The sequence below is a fragment of the Myotis brandtii genome, unplaced genomic scaffold (genome assembly GCF_000412655.1).
Source record: "Myotis brandtii unplaced genomic scaffold, ASM41265v1 scaffold1026, whole genome shotgun sequence".
Lineage (NCBI taxonomy): Eukaryota > Metazoa > Chordata > Mammalia > Chiroptera > Vespertilionidae > Myotis > Myotis brandtii.
Genome location: NW_005353435.1, coordinates 1301329 through 1323937, shown reverse-complemented (window position 1 = coordinate 1323937; position 22609 = coordinate 1301329). Strand labels below are relative to the sequence as shown.

General features: G+C 41.7%; 1 protein-coding gene across 1 annotated transcript in view; it reads right to left on the bottom strand.

The window, feature by feature from the left end:
* Positions 1 to 2632: 2632 nt before the first annotated feature.
* FMN2 (formin 2) overlaps positions 2633 to 22609 on the bottom strand; it is a 108825-nt gene continuing 88848 nt past the window's right edge. Inside the window, exons 16-17 of the mRNA XM_014536019.1 lie at positions 8258 to 8339; positions 2633 to 4103 (exon numbers count right to left, since the gene is read on the bottom strand). Of these exons, the coding sequence (XP_014391505.1) occupies positions 4077 to 4103; positions 8258 to 8339 (109 nt within the window). The 3' untranslated portion in view covers positions 2633 to 4076. The remainder of the gene's footprint in view (positions 4104 to 8257; positions 8340 to 22609) is intronic.

Below are 22609 nucleotides of genomic sequence, written 5' to 3'. Positions count from 1 at the left end.
GGTGAGTCGAACCCCTAGCCCACATCACGTGATCGCCCGCCTTTGGGGCCCGGCATCTTCAAAGAGAATCAGAACCAGGCATCCAAGAGCAGAAGCGATGGGGGTGGCTCTCAACCCTGGTTTTGGGGAGTTTCCAAGACTCGTACAAGATCCCAGCAGCTGGAGAGAGAACTCTTCTTTCTTTCTTTCTTCCTTCCTTCCTTCCTTCCTTCCTTCCTTCCTTCCTTCCTTTCTTTCTTTCTTTCTTTCTCCTTCCTTCCTCCCTTCCTTCTTTCCTTCCTTCCTTTCCTTCCTTCCTTCCTTCCTTCCTTCCTTCTTTCCTTCCTTCCTTCCATTCTTTCCTTTCTTCCTTTCTTTTAAATATATTTTTATTGATTTCAGAGAGGAAGGGAGAGAGAGAGAGATAGAAACATCAATGATGAGAGAGAATCATTGATCGGCTGCCTCCTGCATGCCGCCTACAGGGGAATGGAGCCCACAACCCCGGCATGTGCCCTTGACCGGAATCAAACCGGGTTCCCTTCAGTCCGCAGGCCAATGCTCTATCCACTGAGCCAAACCGGGTATGAAGAGAGAATTCTTAAAGCTGTTCTCACTGTGTTCCCTGAATAAGAAAGACTGAACCAGGAAGCCTGGAGAAGCTGCTGCAAATAGAAGTCTGCTGTCAACCCTGCCTTCCCTTTAGCAGCCCGGGTACACACTGTGTCTTCCCCGAGCCAGAACTTGTCCTGAGTTTTGTATATTTTCACATTCACTTGTCACGGGTCTCGGCCTTTAATTTAAATCCTTTCGTTTCACAGCATCCCACTTTCTCTCTGAATTGACTTATCTGCCATTCAAGAGACTTAACTACCAATAAAAAAAAAAAGAAAACTTGAATGAAACTGCATACAGTTGGTTTACTGTTGGACTTACAAGGGATTTCATTTAACTCCATAATAAATAATTCAATTTAGCTCATTAAATGGGACCCAACATTCCACTTAAAGGAGACTAAGGAATTCCAATTCACTTGTTTCAGAAGTTGGATGATTGATTTAAAAAAACATTTTTTTACTGATTTTAGAGAGGAAGGGAGAGGGAGAGAGATAAAAACATCAATGATGAGAGAGAAGCATGGACCGGCTGCCTCCTGCACGCCCCACACTGGGGATCAAGTCTGCAACCCGGGCATGTGTCCTGCCGGGGAATCGAACCGTGACCTCTCGGTTCATAGGTCGACTCTCAACCAATGAGCCACGCCGGCCGGGCCTCACCCTTGTTTTATTGGTAGATGTCTTCCTGACAATCTGATTTTTGCCTGTCTGATTTACCACTCAGGGCTCCTCCGTTGTTGTTTTTTTAGGGTTTTTTTTTTTGTTTTTTTAAATAAACCACATACAGAGAAGCTTCTAATAGCAATTGGTGTATCCAGGCCCATTATTGCAAACACAGGATTTTATGACAGAACCTAAGGGTGAGACCTCACCTTGAAAAAGCAGACCCCACTGGCTTTCTCTGAGACCTGTCGCCATGAGCAGCCTCTCTCTGCCTCCTCCTCCCAGACCCACACACGGGGAGGACCTCTCATACACTTCGTGGCTGGAGCGGCGGGCACCGCTCATTTTAATCAGCGCTGGAGTTTGCATTTCGATTCTCCGTGGCTTTGGGATGATTTCAGAGAGGAGACGGGCTACATGCCCCTTTTATCACACCATTTTAGAACACGAAACCTCTTCCTCTTGCTTCTGATGATATAATTGGAGATGTATTCCATGGGAAACAAACCCCCAAAGTACAGCCTTCGAAAGCCCGAGCTCACCAATTGGCTGGGAGGTGGAAATGTTAATGACAAGCCGGTGTCACACAGAGAATGGTCGCACCAGAGCTTGTTAGCAACAACTCTTTCTCCTCCTAAGGTCCTCCTACCTCCCGGCCACAGTCACTTCATTTTTATGAGACTTCGTTTTGCTTTGTTTTTCCTGATTTGTCTGGCCTTTCGTTGAATTGATGTTTTTCTTTTAAATTCCCTCTTTGCTGCCCTGGCTAGTTTGGCTCAGTGAATAGAGCGTCGGCCTGGGGACTGAAGGGTCCCAGGTTTGATTCTGGTCAAGTGCACAGGTAGGGTCCCTAGGCCTGGCCGGCGATCAGTGCCAATCGGGGCCTTCCGGCTGCTGGCCGGGGCCTTCCTTCATTTCACACCACCCCCTGGTGGTCAGCACATGTCATAGTGAGCGATCGAACTCCAGGTCTCCCAGTCGAACTCCCAAGGGGACACTTTTCATATTAGCCTTTTATATATATAGACAGCCCTTCACCACTTATTCTGTACCAAATAAATTTCTGCATCTGACTTCTAAAAGATTTCTCAAACATTAATATGTTGTTGTTCACAAGTGGAAAATACTTTTTTCTTCCAATTACATTAGGAAAACTTCAACCTTTTTCAAAATGTGTTTTGATGTAGCACAACAATTATTTTATCTTGGAAAACAAGCATTCATCAAATACTTAACTATTAACCATTGTAAATAAGAACGTTTAGGAATCTTCACACAGAGATAGTCTAACTTCTTTTCCTCCCAGTTTTAAATGCAATGGCTTCATTTTTGCAATATCCTTGGGCAACATGGCACGCAATAGACACCAAACCTTTGATTACTCATTTTATTTTCATATAAATTAACATCCTAAAAAATTGAAATAGAAACACTAAATACAGTATTGCACATAGCGATCTTTGTTAAATGCCCTATATTTTCATTGAAGAGTATTAATATACACATTGGAAGGAGGGAAGGAGACAGGAAGACTACAAAACTACAACCAAAAAAACCCACTACGGTTTCTCTGCACTCAAATGACAAACTAAGGTAGGAGACCATACTTTACATAAATACAAACTTAGTTGCGAGTCAGAACGCTCTCTTTTTAAGTTGCTTTCCACAATGGGTTTGCAATAGCCATAAATTCTCCTCTTTATCTACAACCATAACCCCCAACAAATATCATTAAAATAATATTTTACAAGCCACACCTACTCATGTCAGACAAAACCATCACAACGCATCATAAGCTGACTCGAAGTACTCTCAGAAGAGTCATAGATTTATTCTTTTCCCTCCAACATAAAATAAAATTCTTTCCTAGGCTCCTTCAAATGATGAATAATTGCATACTCATTTTACAGCTTTGAATCACCTGCCATAACATACAGAGATGGTTCCAGCGATGTTAAAATACTCCAACAGGTGTGTTTAATTAACAAGTTCTAGACAGATGCCAATCCAACAATTAGTCACGTCTGATAATTTTATGAGCATCACTTACTTAAATTCCTCCAAAATATGGCGTCCTATTTTCTTTGTGAAAGGCCATGGCAAAGTGATAGAGACGCACACCTTTCGTTTTCTTCCTTTCTGCTACAGATTCGCTTTATGTAGGGTTTCCAAAGACGGTCTGATAAAAGCCCTCGATAAACAAAACACTGACTTCTGCCTAAATGAAATGATTTATAAGAAGGGGGTTTCCTTCTGCTCTATTTTTTTTCATTCTCTTACCAGCAAAAATATGATCATCTTCTTTCACAAATATATATTTATGGAGAGCAACCCGAAGAGTTGGGAAAGCCTTCATGATGACAGATCAACGGTACTTAACTCTTAGGATAGAAAATACAGACGTAGATGTGAAACTGATATAGCTCACTAGAAATGACATTTCAACCATACACCCGCACGCGGTCATGGGGAGCACTGGTTGTCAGTAGAAAGGAGTCTTGCTGTAGAAGGAATATCCTCAGAAAAGTCTATTTTAGGTTAATGTGTAGCATGTTCAGAATTAATGCAGATACTGCCTCCTCTAACATGTTCTCTCGGTCTATCCGTGTAATACCATAAGCTTTTACAAAAAGGAAGGGTGTCCCATTCCCCACTGGTCTGCTGCTTTTGCATGTTCATAGGAACGTACTAGAAAACACGGAGATGAGGCAAGGGGTCAAGAAGACAATGGTCGGAATGATGCCGTTCCCTTCCGGCCTTCGGGTCGGCGGAATGTTGTGTAATTGGCTAGAGGGTGACCATCCTGTTTTCCTTTGTTCAGGTTTTCATGCTGATCTTTGCTTTCTGAAAAGAAACGCACCAGGTAAGAGGGATCGTTAGAAACAAGAAGTTTACAAATGTATGGAGTTTAGAGGAGCCCAATCAAGACCTTTTCGTTTGGACCAAATTCCCTGGGAAAGGTGAAAGGTCAACCAGCCCACACAGGAAAAAAAATATATAACTAGAATACGTTTCATCTTTTAGAATTTTCACCAAGACAGACCACTCAATAATTTTGAGTGGAAACCAAGATTTTAAAATTTAGTTTCTAATGGATGGGAAAGAGCGCCAACCCAACTTGCTCATTCCCGGTTTTATGTACACATACGCTAACAGGAAAATTGAATTGGCTGTATCACAGCATGATTGGGGTTAACTACTAAATAATTATTCCTTCTCATCCAATGCACTTTAAATTTGGACTTTAATCAAAATGACAGAAAAGAAGGTAAACCATCATATCCTACCTGTCATTAGCGAAGAATGATTCTGATACAGAGAAACTGAATGGAAAATAGCTTTTATTTTTCTAATTTTTTTGCATTTGCTTATTTATTTAGGTAGCTAGCTAATTAATGAGTGTGCTTAGCTAACAGTTCAAGACTCATTGTCTTGCTGTCCTGTCATTTTTACATTTTATTTTTCAATTATAGTTGACATTCAGTATTATTTTATATTAGTTGCAGGTGCACAGCATAGTGTTCAGACAATCATATAATTTACAAAGGGATACCTCTGATATTTCGAGTACCATACATACTTATTAAGTATTATTGACTACATTCCCTATGCTGTACTTTACATCCTGGGACAATTTTGTATCTAACAATTTGTAATTCTTAATCCCTTCACCCTTTTCGTCCTGCTTCCCCCCCACCCAAACCTCCTCCCATCTGGCAGCCTTCAATTTGTTCTCTGTAACTATGAGTCTGTTCCTGTTTTGTTTATTCATTTATTTTGTTCTTTAGATTTTACGTATAAGTGAAATCATATGGTATTTGTCTATCTCTGTCTGACTTATTTCACTTAGCACAATATCCTCTAGGCCCATCCATGTTGTCACAAATAGTAAGATTTCATTCTTTTCTGTGGTCAAGTAATATTCCAATGTATATGTGTACCACAAATTTTTTTTTTAATCCACTCATCTATTGATGTGAAATTGGGTCGTTTCTATATCTTGGCTACTGTAAGTAATGCTGTAATGAACCTAGGGGTGTATATATCTTTTAGTGTTTTGGATTTCGTTGGCTAGATACGCAGAACTGGAATTGCTGAGTCTTGAGGCAGTTCTATTTTTAATTTTTGAGGAATCTCCATATTGTTTTCCAAAGTGGCTGCACCAATTTGTAATCCCCGTCAACAATGCCAGAGGGTTGCCTTTTCTCCAATACGTGTGTTTATTGATTTGTTGATGATAGCCATCCTGTAAGGAGGTATCTCATTGTGGTTTTAATTTGCATTTCTCTGTTGATTCTTGATGTTGAGCATCTTTTTATATGTCTATTGGAATAATGTCTATTCAGGTACTTTGCCCATTTTTTAAATTGGAAGGGTTGCCTTTTCTCCAATACGTGTGTTTATTGATTTTTTGATGACCATCCTGACAGGTGTAAGGTGGTATCTCATTGTGGTTTTAATTTGCATTTCTCTGATGATTCTTGATGTTGAGCATCACCATATGTCTATTGGAATAATGTCTATTCAGGTCCTTTGCCCATTTTTAAAATTGGATTGTTTGTTTTGTTGGTGTTGAGTTGTATGAGTCTTTATAAATTTTGTATATTAACCCCTTGTCAGATGTATCAATGGTGAATATTCTCTTCCATTCAGTAGGTTGCCTTTTCATTTTGTTGATTGTTTCTTTGCTGTGCAAAAGCTTCGTAGCTTGATGTAGTCCCATTTGTTTTTTCTTTTGTTTCCCTTTCCCAAGGAGATATATCAAAAAAAAAATATTGCTGAGAGAAACATCAGATATTTTATTGCCTATCTATTTTTTCTAGGGTTTTTAGGGTTTCAAGTCTTACATTTAAGTCTTTAATCCATTTTTAGTGTATTCTTGTATATGTTTCCATTTAAATGTATCTTCTTCAATTTCTTTCTTCGATGATTTATAATTTTCTGAGTATAGGTCTTTTGTCTCCTTGGTTAAATTTATGCCTAGGCATTTTTCTTTTTGATGCAATTGAAAATGGGACTGCTTTCTTAATTTCCCTTTCTGATCATTCATGATTGGTGTATAAAAATGCAACTGACTTATTAATATTATATCCTGCTACATTACTGAATTCATTTTTCATTCTAGTAAGTTTTTGGTGGAATCTTTAGGACTATTTATATGTAGTATCAGGTCATCTGCAAATAGTGACAATTTTACTTCTTTCCAAATTGGATGCTTTTTATTTCTTTTTCTTCTCTGATTGCTGTGGCTAGGACTGCCAAGACTATAGTGAATAAAAGCTGTGAAAGTGGACAACCCTGTCTTGTTCTTGATCTTAAGAAAAACATCTTTAGCTTTTCCCCATTGAGTATGTTAACTGTGGGCTTGTCATATATGGCCTTTAGTATGTTGAGGTACGTTCCCACTTTACAGAGAGCTTTTATCATAAATGAATGCTGGATTTTGTCAAATGCTTTTTCTGCATGACTATTTATATGTAGTATCAGGTCATCTGCAAATAGTGACAATTTTACTTCTTTCCAAATTGGATGCCTTTTATTTCTTTTTCTTCTCTGATTGCTGTGGCTAGGACTGCCAATACTATAGTGAATAAAAGCTGTGAAAGTGAACAACCCTGTCTTGTCCTTGATCTTAAGAAAAACATCTTTAGCTTTCCCCACTGAGTATGTTAACTGTGGGTTTGTCATATATGGCCTTTAGTATGTTGAGGTACGTTCCCACTTTACAGAGAGCTTTTATCATAAATGAATGCTGGATTTTGTCAAATGCTTTTTCTGCATCTTTTGATATGATTTCCCCCCTTCTTTTTGTTTACGTGGTATATCACATTAATTGATTAGTACCTATTTTACCAACCTTTCATCCCAGAGATAAATCCCACTCAACCATGGTGTATGATCTTTTGAATGTATTTGCTAGTATTTTGTTGAAGATTTTTGCATCTATGTTCATCAGGGATATTGGCCTATAATTCTTTCATTGCAGTGTCTGTATCTGGTTTTGGAATTAGGATAATGCTGGCCTTGTAAAATGAGCTTGGAAGCCGTTCCTTCTCTTGAATTTTTTGGAAGAGTTTGCGAAGGATAGGTGTTAATTCTTCTCTGAAAATTCACCTGTGAAGCCATCTGGTCCAGGACTTGTGAAGGGAAAACCGCCTGGCACTGAAGTCGCAACTCATAACTTTTTCTAAAGAGGGCTATTTAGTCATATAAAAACTTGGGTTGTTTTAATATCTTTTCCATTTAGGCTACGTTAGACTAATCCAGTTGAACATTTTCCCATTTTAAAACCTAACCCGACTTTTCATCTAAAAGAGCATCATTTACTTAGTCTGTGGCACCAAGTGATAATCCCTCGCAACATTCGGCAAAACATTGACCGTGTCCACGAGGTCACGAGGGAAAACTCATCATTCGCACTAAGCCCTCCCCTCCCAGGGTGCAAAACTTGGCATTTTCTTTTGAAGGAAGAAGTGGGCAAGGAGGAAACTTAGAACAGCTTGTTCAACTCGGTTTCCTGACTGACAGCTGTGAAGCAGCCAACTGTGTAGAGACATTTATGGGGACGAACCAGGTGTGAGCCCTCTGGTCTTAGCAAAGAACCACTCCGCACTTGGCTTTTCCCGTTATGTTTCAGATCCCAATGGCGCTAATGCAATTCTAACAGCCACTCAGCCCTGGGCTGTGGTCATGTGTAATGAAGAGGGTGAAGGATCACCCCCCAATTCCTGCTGGTATCCCCATATCCACATATAAGCACTCAGTAGATTTATCTTACTTCTTAAGCTTGGATGCTGAACACTGAGATGCTTCTTAGCCTCTTGGGCCTAATTAAAGCCCTTGGGAAGAAGGAGTTCTTTAAGTTCGAAGCTCATTATTTATTCAAACTTAAGAGAAAAATCATTAAAACACTCCATGTTTGTATATATTGTCAACACAGTGTTTAAAAGCCAAAGAAAAAAATCACAGGTTGAAGAACAGAAAAGTGAGGTACTTACAATCCCGGAGTCGTGTCTTGGCTTTATTTTATAAAGTGATTTCCCCTTTTTCTGCCTACACACCTCTTCAGCTTCTTTCACTCTGGGTGGGGAGAAGACACGGGAATTTGTGAATTGGAACAGAGACCTACACAGATCACAGCAATTCACCTTACAGTTGGTGAGCAAGCATCAACTCTTTAAGGATTTGAATTATTGGGGAAAAAATACACAGAAATGTCATCTGACATTTGATTTAAAAACGTAGAATGGTAAAAAATAAAAATAATAAATAAATAAATAAATAAATAAATAAATAACGCAGTGAACCTCAGAGGGAAGGCGGGGGAGGGTGGGTGGGTGGAAAGAGATCAACCCATGAACTTGTGTGCATAGATGTGTCACCCATGGACGCAGACAATAGGGGGTGAGGGCCTGGTGGGGGTTTTGGGGGTGTTGGAAGTGGCCTGGAAAATGTTAAAGGGGAAAAAAGAAGATCTATGTAATACTTTCAACAATAAAGATTTTAAAAATAAAAAAAATAAATAAAAACATAGACTGTCAGAGCTAGAGGCAAATTCATCCGGGGGTTCTTAACTTGGAATCAAAGGATGCAGAATGGAATCATATACAAAAAGATGAATATTTTTATGTACACATTTCATCCTCTATTAAAAAAGTCTTTTATACAAGAAAGTATATAAAAATGATATACAAGACAGCAAAGAAAAAGTCCTCATTTTTCAGGTGAGCATACTCAGATTGGCTCTCTTCCATGAATAGGACAGACACTATAACATAAACCCAGAAGCACTAAAATAATTAAATTAACAGCATCACATAAAAACTCACAAGCTTCCTTAAAATGACTTCAGAGTCACTTTCCACACCACATTCAGACTCATGCATGAAAGTCCATGGCACTGAATACTTGGGTGGTTTTTAAAAAATGGAATTTCATCAGGCATGGGAACCAATCATTTAATTGAAAACAGAAAATGGAGAGTGAGCAATAATGACATTTTCATACCACGAGGATGTCTTTTTAAACACACACGCCAAGGAAAACAGTAATGCATTCGCCAGAGGTAGAGTTAAAAGAGGATGTTATTGGGAGATTAAGTTCTGGCTTTGCTAGGGACATTGGGCAACGTCTTGATATTCTGATGCCATTGACCTTGTATTCCCTCAAACAGCAAAAGGGATCAATGATATATCACAGCATTACTATTACTACTACACAGAGCTGTTGCAAAGATTAAAAATATTATTTAAAGTTTCTTTCTAAAAACTTAAAATACTATAAACAGCTACGCAGGTTTACTTCAAAGGTACCGTAGGACATCTACAAACTAGAATCCTATTAATATAAAGGGGTACCAGAGGAAGGAAAATGACCTATCTGATTAATGGTATTTGTTATTATGGTTTACTGAGGGAATGAAAAAATCGAAGTATTTCTGAAGAAAGTAAAAAGGCCATGACATTTTAATAAAAGACTCTGTGTGTACGTCTGGAAGGCTATTTTGTCAAAGAAATGAATTATAAATCTATTTCTCCAGTCCTGTGGCAGAAGACTAATGAGAGAATTCATTTCCAAGGGAGCTGAGTGAATCTCTGGTCTTACACAGCTGAATGGAAGAAATCATCCAATACAGGAGCCACAGGTTGATGCCAGACTTTACCTGAAGGTGTGACCAATGAAACTAACTCCTTCAGGACATAAAATGCCTGTGGGGTTGATATTGTTAGCAATTCCAGAAAATGATGACACTCCATTGTTAACACTTTTCAGACTTTCCACCCAGGCCATAAACCTCCTTTAATCCTTTCTCCAAACATTTGAAGACAAAAATATGTTCTTTAGAACAAACCGAGGATTGCAGAGTCCCCATCCTCCTCTAAAGCCACGATCAGTAAATTCAAAATGAAGTATTTGGACAGGGAATTAAGGAAACTTCTTTCGTAGCCAATATCCAGTATATTCCCTCTTAAATTTGCTTGGAGCACTTTATAGCATTTGGGGACATTTCTAAAAATGGCCGTCACAAGCATTTAGATCACCAAAGCCTCTTCATGTTCTCTCTGTCTTATTTATCTTGTTCTCAAAACACATCTTTGGAAGGATCACAGGAAGCCGCGTCTAATACGCACATATTTAATTTTACACAAAAACCAATCCGGCCATTCCTCACGGCAGAGATGATGAGAACGACAAAGAATGTGCGTCAACGAACCCTCCCAAGATCGTTGAGCTCATCCATTTATTTGACAATCATTTATGGAGGAGCAACTGCAGGTCAGGCACTGGGATGGGCTCAGTTTTATAAGGACAATTAAACTCAAGGTCTAACAGGAGAGAGACACACATAAGCAAGGGGAGCGCATGGATTGGCCCCCTCCTGCACGCCCCGCACTGGGGATCGAGCCCGCCCGCAACCTGGGCATGTGCCCTGATGGGGAATCGAACCGTGACCTCCTGGTTTATAGGTCGACGCTCAACCACGGAGCCAGACCTGCCGACCTAACCAGCCTTTTAATTCTTTTCAGAGAACTGAGTTTTCCAACTATCTTCCTGGAGATGCTTTCTTAATCTCTTTTCTTAATTATGAAACTTCCCCTCTAATGTTATTTTTCCTCCCAGGGCTCTAATCTGGACTCTGATCTTGACCGTGATTTCATTGGAAATCTCCACTTCACAATTCCAACTACCCTTTCTACGCTGCAGACTTCAGACCTGCACCTCCAGCTCTGGCCTCCCCAGCCCCATGGTCCAAATCCTGGTTGACAGTATTCTTCTTTCTCTCTCACCTGGGCGTTGGTTAAGCACATAACCAGTCACCCTCTGAGCAATTCCTCTCTCTCTTCACCACCCCCTCATGCATATGCAAATAGTCAACAAATTCTGTTATTCATTATTCTTTAATGATTTTAAAAATCTGCCCCAATATCTCTAATTCTATTGATTTTTTTTTGTTTGTTTCTGTTAATCTTCACCCGCAGATATTTTTTTTCCCATTGATTTTTAAAGAGAGTGGAAAGGTAGGGGAGAGACACAGAGAGAGAACCATCGATGTGAGAGAGACACATGGATCGGCTGCCTCCTGCACGCCCCCTACAGGGGATCCAGCCTGCAACCCGGGCATGTGCCCCGACCAGGAATCGAACCGTGACCTCCTGGTTCATAGGTCGACGCTCAACCACGGAGCCAGACCGGCTGAGCTAACCAGTCTTTTAATTCTTTTCTTTTCAGAGAACTGAGTTTTCCAACTATCTTCCTGGAGATGCTTTCTTAATCTCTTTTCTTAATTATGAAACTTCCCCTCTAATGTTATTTTTCCTCCCAGGGCTCTAATCTGGACTCTGATCTTGACCGTGATTTCATTGGAAATCTCCACTTCACAATTCCAACTACTCTTTCTACGCTGGAGACTTCAGACCCGCACCTCCAGCTCTGGCCTCCCCAGCCCCATGGTCCAAATCCTGGTTGACAGTATTCTTCTTTCTCTCTCACCTGGGCGTTGGTTAAGCACATAACCAGTCACCCTCTGAGCAATTCCTCTCTCTCTTCACCACCCCCTCATGCATATGCAAATAGTCAACAAATTTTGTTATTCATTATTCTTTAATGATTTTAAAAATCTGCCCCAATATCTCTAATTCTATTGATTTTTTTTTTGTTTCTGTTAATCTTCACCCGCAGATATTTTTTTCCCCATTGATTTTTAAAGAGAGTGGAAAGGTAGGGGAGAGACACAGAGAGAGAACCATCGATGTGAGAGAGACACATGGATCGGCTGCCTCCTGCACGCCCCCTACAGGGGATCCAGCCTGCAACCCGGGCATGTGCCCCGACCAGGAATCGAACCGTGACCTCCTGGTTCATAGGTTGACACTCAACTATTGAGCCACTCTGGCTGGGCTAAGACTAAATCTTGTAAAACTCTGAACATGTAAATGATGGCAGTTTAAAATAAGTTTTGAAAAGAAACTATTTAGAAAAACTGGCCACATGATTTATCAAATGCTGGGGAACAGTACTATAACCGGACACATTTTGAACTCTATTCAAGGAAAAGTAGTAATGGAAACACAACGGGCTTTAGAGTTCATCTTTGAAAAAGGAAAGCACGTAAGACTGTCCAGAGAAAACACAACTGCCACCACATTCTCTTGCTTCTAACTTCTAGGAGGAATTTTTTTTCAAAATAAGAAATGTGAACTACCGTTAGTATAAATCTAACAATCCAGAAGACTGAGACATTTCTCCAGTGGTCTTTTAGAAAAAAAAAATCCTCCATATAAACTGAGATTAATTTTTAAACTTGAACTTAGTGAAGACATTTCTGAGGACATTTCTAAAAACTCTAGGACAGTCGGCATATTTCCTCGATTATCTCAAACTAGAGGCCCAGTGCACAAAATTCGTGCAAGGAACTCGGCCCTCGTAGCCCTGGCTTTGTCTGGAAGGTCGTTCGGCTGTCCGGTCTAATTACCATATTACGCGTTAATTATTATAGATTGCAATGGCCTCAACTGAACAGCAGTCAGCAAGGGGCCCCTCTCGGACAAGTGCTGGGACTACCAACAACTCCGTGCTGGTGAAGGAGGGAAATCAATTCCCTTCTGGGATCAGATGAGTAAACAGCAGAGTTCCCATCCCATTGTGTGAATAAGGGGCCTGAATTATATTCTGTCAAACCAGGAGTAGCCTTCGTCCATGATCTCCCACAGGAACTTAACATGGTATCCGAAAATGTGGACAAATCTAGAACGTTCCAGTTAGGACTTTTTAAAGTGCTTAGAAAATTGGTTCTCAACCTTCCTGATGCCACGACCCTTTAATACAGTTCCTCGTGTTGTGGTGACCCCCAACCATAAAAATTATTTTCGTTGCTACTTCATAACTGTAATGTTGCTACTGTTATGAATCGTCATGTAAATATCTGATCTGCAGGATGTATTTTCATTGTTCGCGACCCATAGGTTGAGAACCGCTGGCTTAGATGATAATCATTTAATAGTCATTTGAATAGGATATGGATGTTCCTACACACATTAGAAATGTTAAGCTTCTGATCACATTTTTCATCGCTAATTTGAAATCTCTGATTTAGAAAAAAGTAAAGGCTTGTTTTTCTCCTGGATCACATCGTAGGGACAATTTTTATTCTCTATTAGATGTGGATTTACATGGAATTCACAAAAGTAGGTCAACTGAATTGTCTTTTTTTTTAAGTCCTGTAAGAATGACCATGTTCTTTCTGTATATACTGAGGACTTTTAGATTTCCTCAACAAAACAGTGAAATGACACTCCCCTGTCACACAAAATGTCATATGTGATGGCCAAAGCTATGACAAAATCCCATTTGACAGCAAACGTCATCTTTTATTACGAGAAAATGGGGTTGGTTACTACAACGGACTTTTTTCATGCAAACATCCTTTTCTATTTACCTTTCCTAAACTGTACCTTTATTCTGGCCCCCTGTGTTAAGGTATTTCCTGCATCTCAGTGAATTTTTAATTTGCAAATGGCTCAGAGAGTTTTTGATTAGACTCAGTGAGAGATCAAATTAAGTTTTCCTGGTTCTTACACGTGGTGTAGGCTTGGATACTTCTCCAGCCAGGACAATATGTACGAGTAGCTCAGATCCTGTTTTTATCAAAGACTTTCTTTGGTGGGGAATTCTAGTTTAGAGAAAGTTTATCCCATTTCCTCCTTGTAAGACTCATAAAAGAGTACAACAAAGCTACTTGTATCATAACGGCGCAGAATTATGCAAGAGGAAGAACGGCTTAATTAAGGAGTGAGATGTGGGAGATAGGAGGCAGAAATGGGATCAGGGAAACACAGGCATTAAGGGAGGACAAGGGTCACAATGTTTCCTCCGCTGGATGAGGCCTCACTGGCCAAAGACATGCTGTTTATCCCACCATCAAAAAAATTCCGGAACCCACTTTCCCTCCAGCCAGAGCTTTTCTCTGTGACCCTGTCCTAAGTATGAACTCCTCAAAAAAGTTGCCTATAACCCTGGCTGGTTTGGCTCAGTGGATAGAGCGTCGGCCTGCAGACGGAAGGGTCCCGGGTTCAATTCTGGTCAAGGGCACATGCCCGGGCTGCCAGCTCAATCCCCAATAGAGGCGGTTGATTAATGATTCTCATCATGGATGTTTCTATCCCTCTCTCCCTCTCCCTCCCTCTTTGAAATGAATAAAAATTTTACTTAAAAAGAAAAAAGTTGCCGATCCTCACCATCCCCACAGCCTCTTCTCCCATCCAATTCTCCCTCTCCCTTCCTCTCTGAAGTCAATAAAAATGTTACCAAAAAAACAAAAAACCTTGCCTATCATCACCATCCCCACAGCCTCTTCTCCCATCCAATCCAATCCAGCGTTTGTCTCTCACCACTTGAGAGAGACGACTCTGGCGGATGTCACCAATTCCTCCACGTTCCCCAACGCAAAGGTCAACGCTCATCCTCATCTTCCCCAAAGGGGCACGAGCAACGTTTCACTGGGTTCTCTCTCTCGTCCCTCCTGCCTACAGCCCTTTCTTCACCTGGCCCACCAGGCTACCCAGTCTGGCCCCAACATCCCCTCTCCACACTCCTCCTCTCTCGTCCTCTCTCCCCTTGCTCACTCTGTTCCAACCACTCTGACTCCCTCCTGAACACTCCTTCCTCCGGCTTTGCACTTGCTGCTCCTTGTCTGGAATATTCCACCGTTGGATAGATACCCATTGGTTTACCCCCTCACTTCCTTTAAATCCCTGCTGTACCCCACTTCTCAGAGATATGCTGCCTGCCTACCTTATATACAACACCCTCAACCCCCTTCAACTCTCTCCCCTTTGCCCTACTTTATTTGCCCATATCAGCACCCCATGTATATTTGTTGGTAACTTATGGATTAATTGATAATTTATTGATAGTCTACTGTAAGTTGTAGAGGGCAGGGGTTTGGTTTTGTTCACAACCCCTGTGCCTACTACATAGTAGCTGCGTGATAAATACTTGTTGAATGACCTCAGGAAAGCATGAGGAGAACTCCTAAGTTCACAGTGGGAAATGCAGGTGGGTATTCAGGGTTAAAGAGAGTGGAAGGGGCCCGGGAAGGAATGGTTGTACATAAAAAGGAAAGGTTGCCTGAAAGCATTCTTGATTTTCCATTCCCCTCGGGTGTCCCAGGATCTGTCTCAACACATCCATCCCTTAGAAACATCTACCTTAGATTGGGGACAACTGGTTTTTAAATAGTCCAGCTTCGAAAATTTCTCCCAGAGCAAGAAAGATGAAGGGGATGGCCTTGCTGATACTGGAAGTGTCTGAAGATCCATTACATGGACAAGGATTGGTTTTACTTGTGTGGTTCTGAAGAGAGTAGAATTAGGGACAGTGGGTATAGGGTCCGGTCAGCCAGATATCCATTCATTCTATAAGCCTCTGCCCCAAACTTCTGGGCCAGATGGATTACAGAAATCAGAACTTTTCTAATTCTGTGGGTTATAGAACACCACAAACGGGTCTGACACAGCGTGGAGTAATCAAACACATTACTAATTATGTAGTAAACATATGAGCACTCACACTAAGTGGATGAGTAGAGACTATAGACGGCCTCCTGTGAGCGCAGGTCGCCACAAACTTCTGAAAAAAACGTTTGGTTTCAGAGGGTTTGGGATCACCGAACTGTAGACAAGTGATTATGGCTCTGGACTATAATATTCTAAATAAAACTGTATTGGCTGTAATAATTGTCCCCAAGTTTGCGAGCTCCACTGAACTCTCAGGCTAGAGAATTCATGAAACCCCTCAGGTAGAAAGTAGGAAGTGGCCACTAACAATTAGGAATTTGGATGTGAACACTTACGTGTTAGGTTTTCTTTGATCAGCATCGTTAGGGAACTTGTTTTGTGTGTGTGTGTGTGTTTTGAATATATTTTATTGATTTTTTACAGAGAGGAAGGGAGAAGGATAGAGAGTTAGAAACATCGATGAGAGAGAAACATCGATCAGCTGCCTCCTGCACACCTCCTACTGGGGATGTGCCCGCAACCAAGGTACATGCCCTTGACCGGAATCGAACCTGGGACCCTTGAGTCCGCAGGCCGATGCTCCATCCACTGAGCCAAACCAGTTAGGGCAGGGAACTTGTTTTTAATAACGACTCATGAATAGCAAAATATATACTTGATGGAAATCAGGACATTCTTTCGCTTTTCACTCTGATCCACAGCTTTCTGATGGTCGTGCGCTCACCTCTCTGAAGCTAAGAGGGTGTGCTTGGTCCTTGATTCTCATCCGAGTGTTTGGGACACAGCAGTAGATCACAGTCAGTGGTCAAGTGGCTGTGAGTCCCTTTCTTTTCCTTTATTAATAATAAGCTTTCTTCATAATCCCATCACTTGCACTTACCTCTATATGTATGTTTTCCTGAATGATTACATGTGATTGGAAATATCTCTCCATTCACCCATCATCAATCCATCTGTCCATCCATCCATCCATCCATCCATCATCCGTCCATCCATCTATGATATTAAAAAAATGCTTTCCACCTTTTTCTCTAACTTGTCATCAATACTCTCTAGCCTCTAGTTCTTGCTATTGCTCTCTATGCTCTAGTTCGTTTATTTTGCCTTTATAAAATAAAAACATTAGAAAAATCAGAGGCTGTAGGAAGTCAACCCATGTACAAGCTCTGCAGAATTAAGAGTGCTTCTGCTCTAAAAACAACACACGACTTTCAGCACACATTAACACCCACGTCTAGACGGACTTTTACAATGAAAGCTTCCGAGTTATCTGGGAGCATCTTAACTTCTCTTAACTGATGCATACTTTTCCCAACCATTTCTCATCTCATTTACCTCCCCCACAAACTTAGAACACTTTAAAGTGGCCAAATGGAATTTCACCAAACTTTCCAAAAATGTTCACCCCCAGGCCGTAGGAATTTGAACCAAAGAGGTTAATTTTTAAAAATAATTCCATCTCGTAAAATTAGGTTCTACTGTAAATATGCTTTTATTTCTGATGTGCTTTATTTTTTTTGTAAAATGTGGCTTATGTAAATTTATGATGATAATTAGAATATTTTAAAGATGAGATTCTCACATACAGACGTCTACTCCTAGCTATTTTAAATTCTAAATGCATGTCTTCGATTCTTACACCAATTCTCAAGTGTGTTTTTCCCCCACACCACCAAGCCATTAACCCAATTCTGACACCATCCCCCGGGAGCTAGCGTCAGACCCCACAGGTTAAGGGCTCCGTCCCCCAAGACTGCCCCCCCACTTCAGATGCCAAGTGCAGTCCAGGCTGCCACCTGTGCTTCTGGTCAACCAGCTAGAGATAGGAGGTTCTAATAACACCCTCCTTCGGTGCGATTGCTTTGCCAGAATGGCTCACAGAACTCTAACACTTAACTTCCTAGATCACTGGTTTATTATAAAAGGATATTGCTCAGGAACGCCTGATGGAAGACATACACAGGGCAAGGTAGGTGGGAAGGGGTATGGAGATTCCATGCTCTCGGGGTGCACTACTCTCCCCGAATCCCCATGTGCCCTCCAATCCAGAAGCTCCTTGAATCCCATTCTTTGGGATTTTATGGGGGCTTCTTTACATGGGCATGAGTGACTACGTCATGGGTTATTAGTAGTTAGTTCAGCGTCCCCCCACCTTTCCCGCCCACCAAGTCAACGCAATGGAACTGAAAGTCCTATCCTCTCATACAGGGTTGGTTCTACTGGCCATCCTTAGATTATCTAGAGGCATTCCAAAGTCATCTCATTAAGACAAGGAAAGACACCTCTATTGCTCTTTCCACTTGGGAAATTCCAAGGGTTTTAGGAGCTCCACGCAAGAATGAGATTGAAGACCAAAATGTATATTTCCTCATTATAAACCACACTATCACAAGGCCTAGATGGTATGAGAATTCAATATATCATTTTAAGAAACAGCAAAATGTCTATGAAACTTAACCCAAGTTTAGGTTTTATCATTTTTCAAAGTGATGGTAAATCCACCTTAGATGTCCATATTATTTTTTTAAAAAAACAGAAAATATTAGTAGGGCTTAAATATAAAATACTAATTCATTAATATGACTATGCTAGTCATATTATAGATCATTTTGTTTATTAAAAACAACACCGCCCTTATATCCTGTCTCATTATTGGTTACTGCTACACAAGCTTAGGATGAACTCTAGAATCAAGCCTACTTCCTTCTGCTGCCCCAGTACTCCTAATGTGGTGGAGACCAAGGTCATCTCTGGGTTGATGAACTCAGGGGACCAGGGCCCCCTCAAGGGGGAAGCAGGCAGCCCTCTCTTGTGCTGAAAGCTGCCCTTTCCTCCAGGGCCCACTTCCAATCAGCTCATCTCCCAGCTCCTCTCCAAAACCACTCCAGGGGCAGAAGAACACCATGAAGCCCATGACGAGACGGTAGTGAGTTCATGACCCTGGGTTGATTGTGCTCAAAGCAAAAACAGTTACAGTCCCCACCAGCACAGCCAAACTTCTGTCCTCATCGAGGACATTATTCTCAAAATTAGGAGGGATTTCCTTTTTAAAAGCCAGGAAGCTTGGATCTGCCTAATTCTCCAAGGGACAGAGCAAGCCTACTTCCTGAGTGTGCACCGGGAGCAGCTCACCTCCATTCCCCTCTGAGCCTGAGGTTCTCACATGCCCGGGGTTGGTTAATTCCATACAACGCGATGGTGGCTGTGGCTCCTACTAGGACAGGAGGACCACAAGCCCTCTTGCCAACTCAGAAGTGGCGCCTTTCAGCATGACCCTCCCTCTGTGCGACACCGCCATCCGGACAGGACTTTCTATAGCTCAGCATCAAGTTTTCAATCATTTGAGGAAGGACTCTGTAAGGAGGCATCCCAGCCTTTCTCCAGAGAGAGAGATCAATGAGCTGTGGAGACATGTTGGCCAGGGGCTCGTTCTCTGATCTGGATATAGAGTGTGACACGCAGGTGGCAGCCCAACTTCGATCCCTACAGGAAGGGGCACACCGGGTGATCAATGGGAAGTGGAAGACGGCCAGGCCCGTGGGGGACAAGACAGAGACAGGGCTGATGGATTATTTAGAGACTGTTTAACATTACTCGGCAAGATGAAAGGACAGGTGACGTTGATGAAATAAAGTTTTCAGACTCAGAAAGACACTCAGGGTATCAGGGATCCTAAGGGTTTTGTGACAGTCTCTGACTCAGGAAACCAAAGCAAAATGAATCAAAATGGAATGAAGTTAAATAACATAAAATATATTTTATTGATTTTTTACAGAGAGGAAGGGAGAGGGATAGAGAGTTAGAAACATTGATGAGAGAGAAACTCAATCGATCAGCTGCCTCCTGCACACCTCCTACTGGGGATGTGCCTGCAACCAAGGTACATGCCCTTGACCGGAATCGAACCTGGGACCCTTGAGTCCGCAGGCCGACGCTCCATCCACTGAGCCAAACCAGTTAGGGCAGGGAACTTGTTTTTAATAACGACTCATGAATAGCAAAATATATACTTGATGGAAATCAGGACATTCTTTCGCTTTTCACTCTGATCCACAGCTTTCTGATGGTCGTGCGCTCACCTCTCTGAAGCTAAGAGGGTGTGCTTGGTCCTTGATTCTCATCCGAGTGTTTGGGACACAGCAGTAGATCACAGTCAGTGGTCAAGTGGCTGTGAGTCCCTTTCTTTTCCTTTATTAATAATAAGCTTTCTTCATAATTCCATCACTTGCACTTACCTCTATATGTATGTTTTCCTGAATGATTACATGTGATTGGGAATATCTCTCCATTCACCCATCATCAATCCATCCGTCCATCCATCCATCCATCATCTGTCCATCCATCTATGATATTAAAAAAATGCTTTTCCACCTTTTTCTCTAACTTGTCATCAATACTCTCTAGCCTCTAGTTCTTGCTATTGCTCTCTATGCTCTAGTTCGTTTATTTTGCCTTTATAAAATAAAAACATTAGAAAAATCAGAGGCTGTAGGAAGTCAACCCATGTACAAGCTCTGCAGAATTAAGAGTGCTTCTGCTCTAAAAACAACACACGACTTTCAGCACACATTAACACCCACGTCTAGATGGACTTTTACAATGAAAGCTTCTGAGTTATCTGGGAGCATCTTAACTTCTCTTAACTGATGCATACTTTTCCCAACCATTTCTCATCTCATTTACCTCCCCCACAAACTTAGAACACTTTAAAGTGGCCAAATGGAATTTCACCAAACTTTCCAAAAATGTTCACCCCCAGGCCGTAGGAATTTGAACCAAAGAGGTTAATTTTTAAAAATAATTCCATCTCGTAAAATTAGGTTCTACTGTAAATATGCTTTTATTTCTGATGTGCTTTATTTTTTTTGTAAAATGTGGCTTATGTAAATTTATGATGATAATTAGAATATTTTAAAGATGAGATTCTCACATACAGACGTCTACTCCTAGCTATTTTAAATTCTAAATGCATGTCTTCGATTCTTACACCAATTCTCAAGTGTGTTTTTCCCCCACACCACCAAGCCATTAACCCAATTCTGACACCATCCCCCGGGAGCTAGCGTCAGACCCCACAGGTTAAGGGCTCCGTCCCCCAAGACTGCCCCCCCACTTCAGATGCCAAGTGCAGTCCAGGCTGCCACCTGTGCTTCTGGTCAACCAGCTAGAGATAGGAGGTTCTAATAACACCCTCCTTCGGTACGATTGCTTTGCCAGAATGGCTCACAGAACTCTAACACTTAACTTCCTAGATCACTGGTTTATTATAAAAGGATATTGCTCAGGAACGCCTGATGGAAGACATACACAGGGCAAGGTAGGTGGGAAGGGGTATGGAGATTCCATGCTCTTGGGGTGCACTACTCTCCCCGAATCCCCATGTGCCCTCCAATCCAGAAGCTCCTTGAATCCCATTCTTTGGGATTTTATGGGGGCTTCTTTACATGGGCATGAGTGACTACGTCATGGGTTATTAGTAGTTAGTTCAGCGTCCCCCCACCTTTCCCGCCCACCAAGTCAACGCAATGGAACTGAAAGTCCTATCCTCTCATACAGGGTTGGTTCTACTGGCCATCCTTAGATTATCTAGAGGCATTCCAAAGTCATCTCATTAAGACAAGGAAAGACACCTCTATTGCTCTTTCCACTTGGGAAATTCCAAGGGTTTTAGGAGCTCCGTGCATGAATGAGATTGAAGACCAAATATCACAAGGCCTATATGGTATGAGAATTCAATATATCATTTTGAGAAAGAGCAAAATGTCTATGAAACTTAACCTAATTTTAAGTTTTATCATTTTTCAAAGTGATAGTAAATCCACCTTAGATGTGCATATTATTTTAAAAAAAACCAGAAAATATTAGTAGGGCTTAAATATAAAATACTAATTCATTAATATGACTATATTAGTCATATTATAGATCATTTTGTTTATTAAAAACAACATCGCCCTTATATCCTGTCTCATTATTGGGATCTGCTACAAGTTACTGCTACCCAAGCTTAGGATGAACTCTAGAATCAAGCCTACTTCCTTCTGCTGCCCCAGTACTCCTAATGTGGTGGAGACCAAGGTCATCTCTGGGTTGATGAACTCAGGGGACCAGGGCCCCCTCAAGGGGGAAGCAGGCAGCCCTCTCTTGTGCTGAAAGCTGCCCTTTCCTCCAGGGCCCACTTCCAATCAGCTCATCTCCCAGCTCCTCTCCAGAACCACTCCAGGGGCAGAAGAACACCATGAAGCCCATGACGAGACGGTAGTGAGTTCATGACCCTGGGTTGATTGTGCTCAAAGCAAGAACAGTTACAGTCCCCACCAGCACAGCCAAACTTCTGTCCTCATCGAGGACATTATTCTCAAAATTAGGAGGGATTTCCTTTTTAAAAGCCAGGAAGCTTGGATCTGCCTAATTCTCCAAGGGACAGAGCAAGCCTACTTCCTGAGTGTGCACCGGGAGCAGCTCACCTCCATTCCCCTCTGAGCCTGAGGTTCTCACATGCCCGGGGTTGGTTAATTCCATACAACGCGATGGTGGCTGTGGCTCCTACTAGGACAGGAGGACCACAAGCCCTCTTGCCAACTCAGAAGTGGCGCCTTTCAGCATGACCCTCCCTCTGTGCGACACCGCCATCCGGACAGGACTTTCTATAGCTCAGCATCAAGTTTTCAATCATTTGAGGAAGGACTCTGTAAGGAGGCATCCCAGCCTTTCTCCAGAGAGAGAGATCAATGAGCTGTGGAGACATGTTGGCCAGGGGCTCGTTCTCTGATCTGGATATAGAGTGTGACACGCAGGTGGCAGCCCAACTTCGATCCCTACAGGAAGGGGCACACC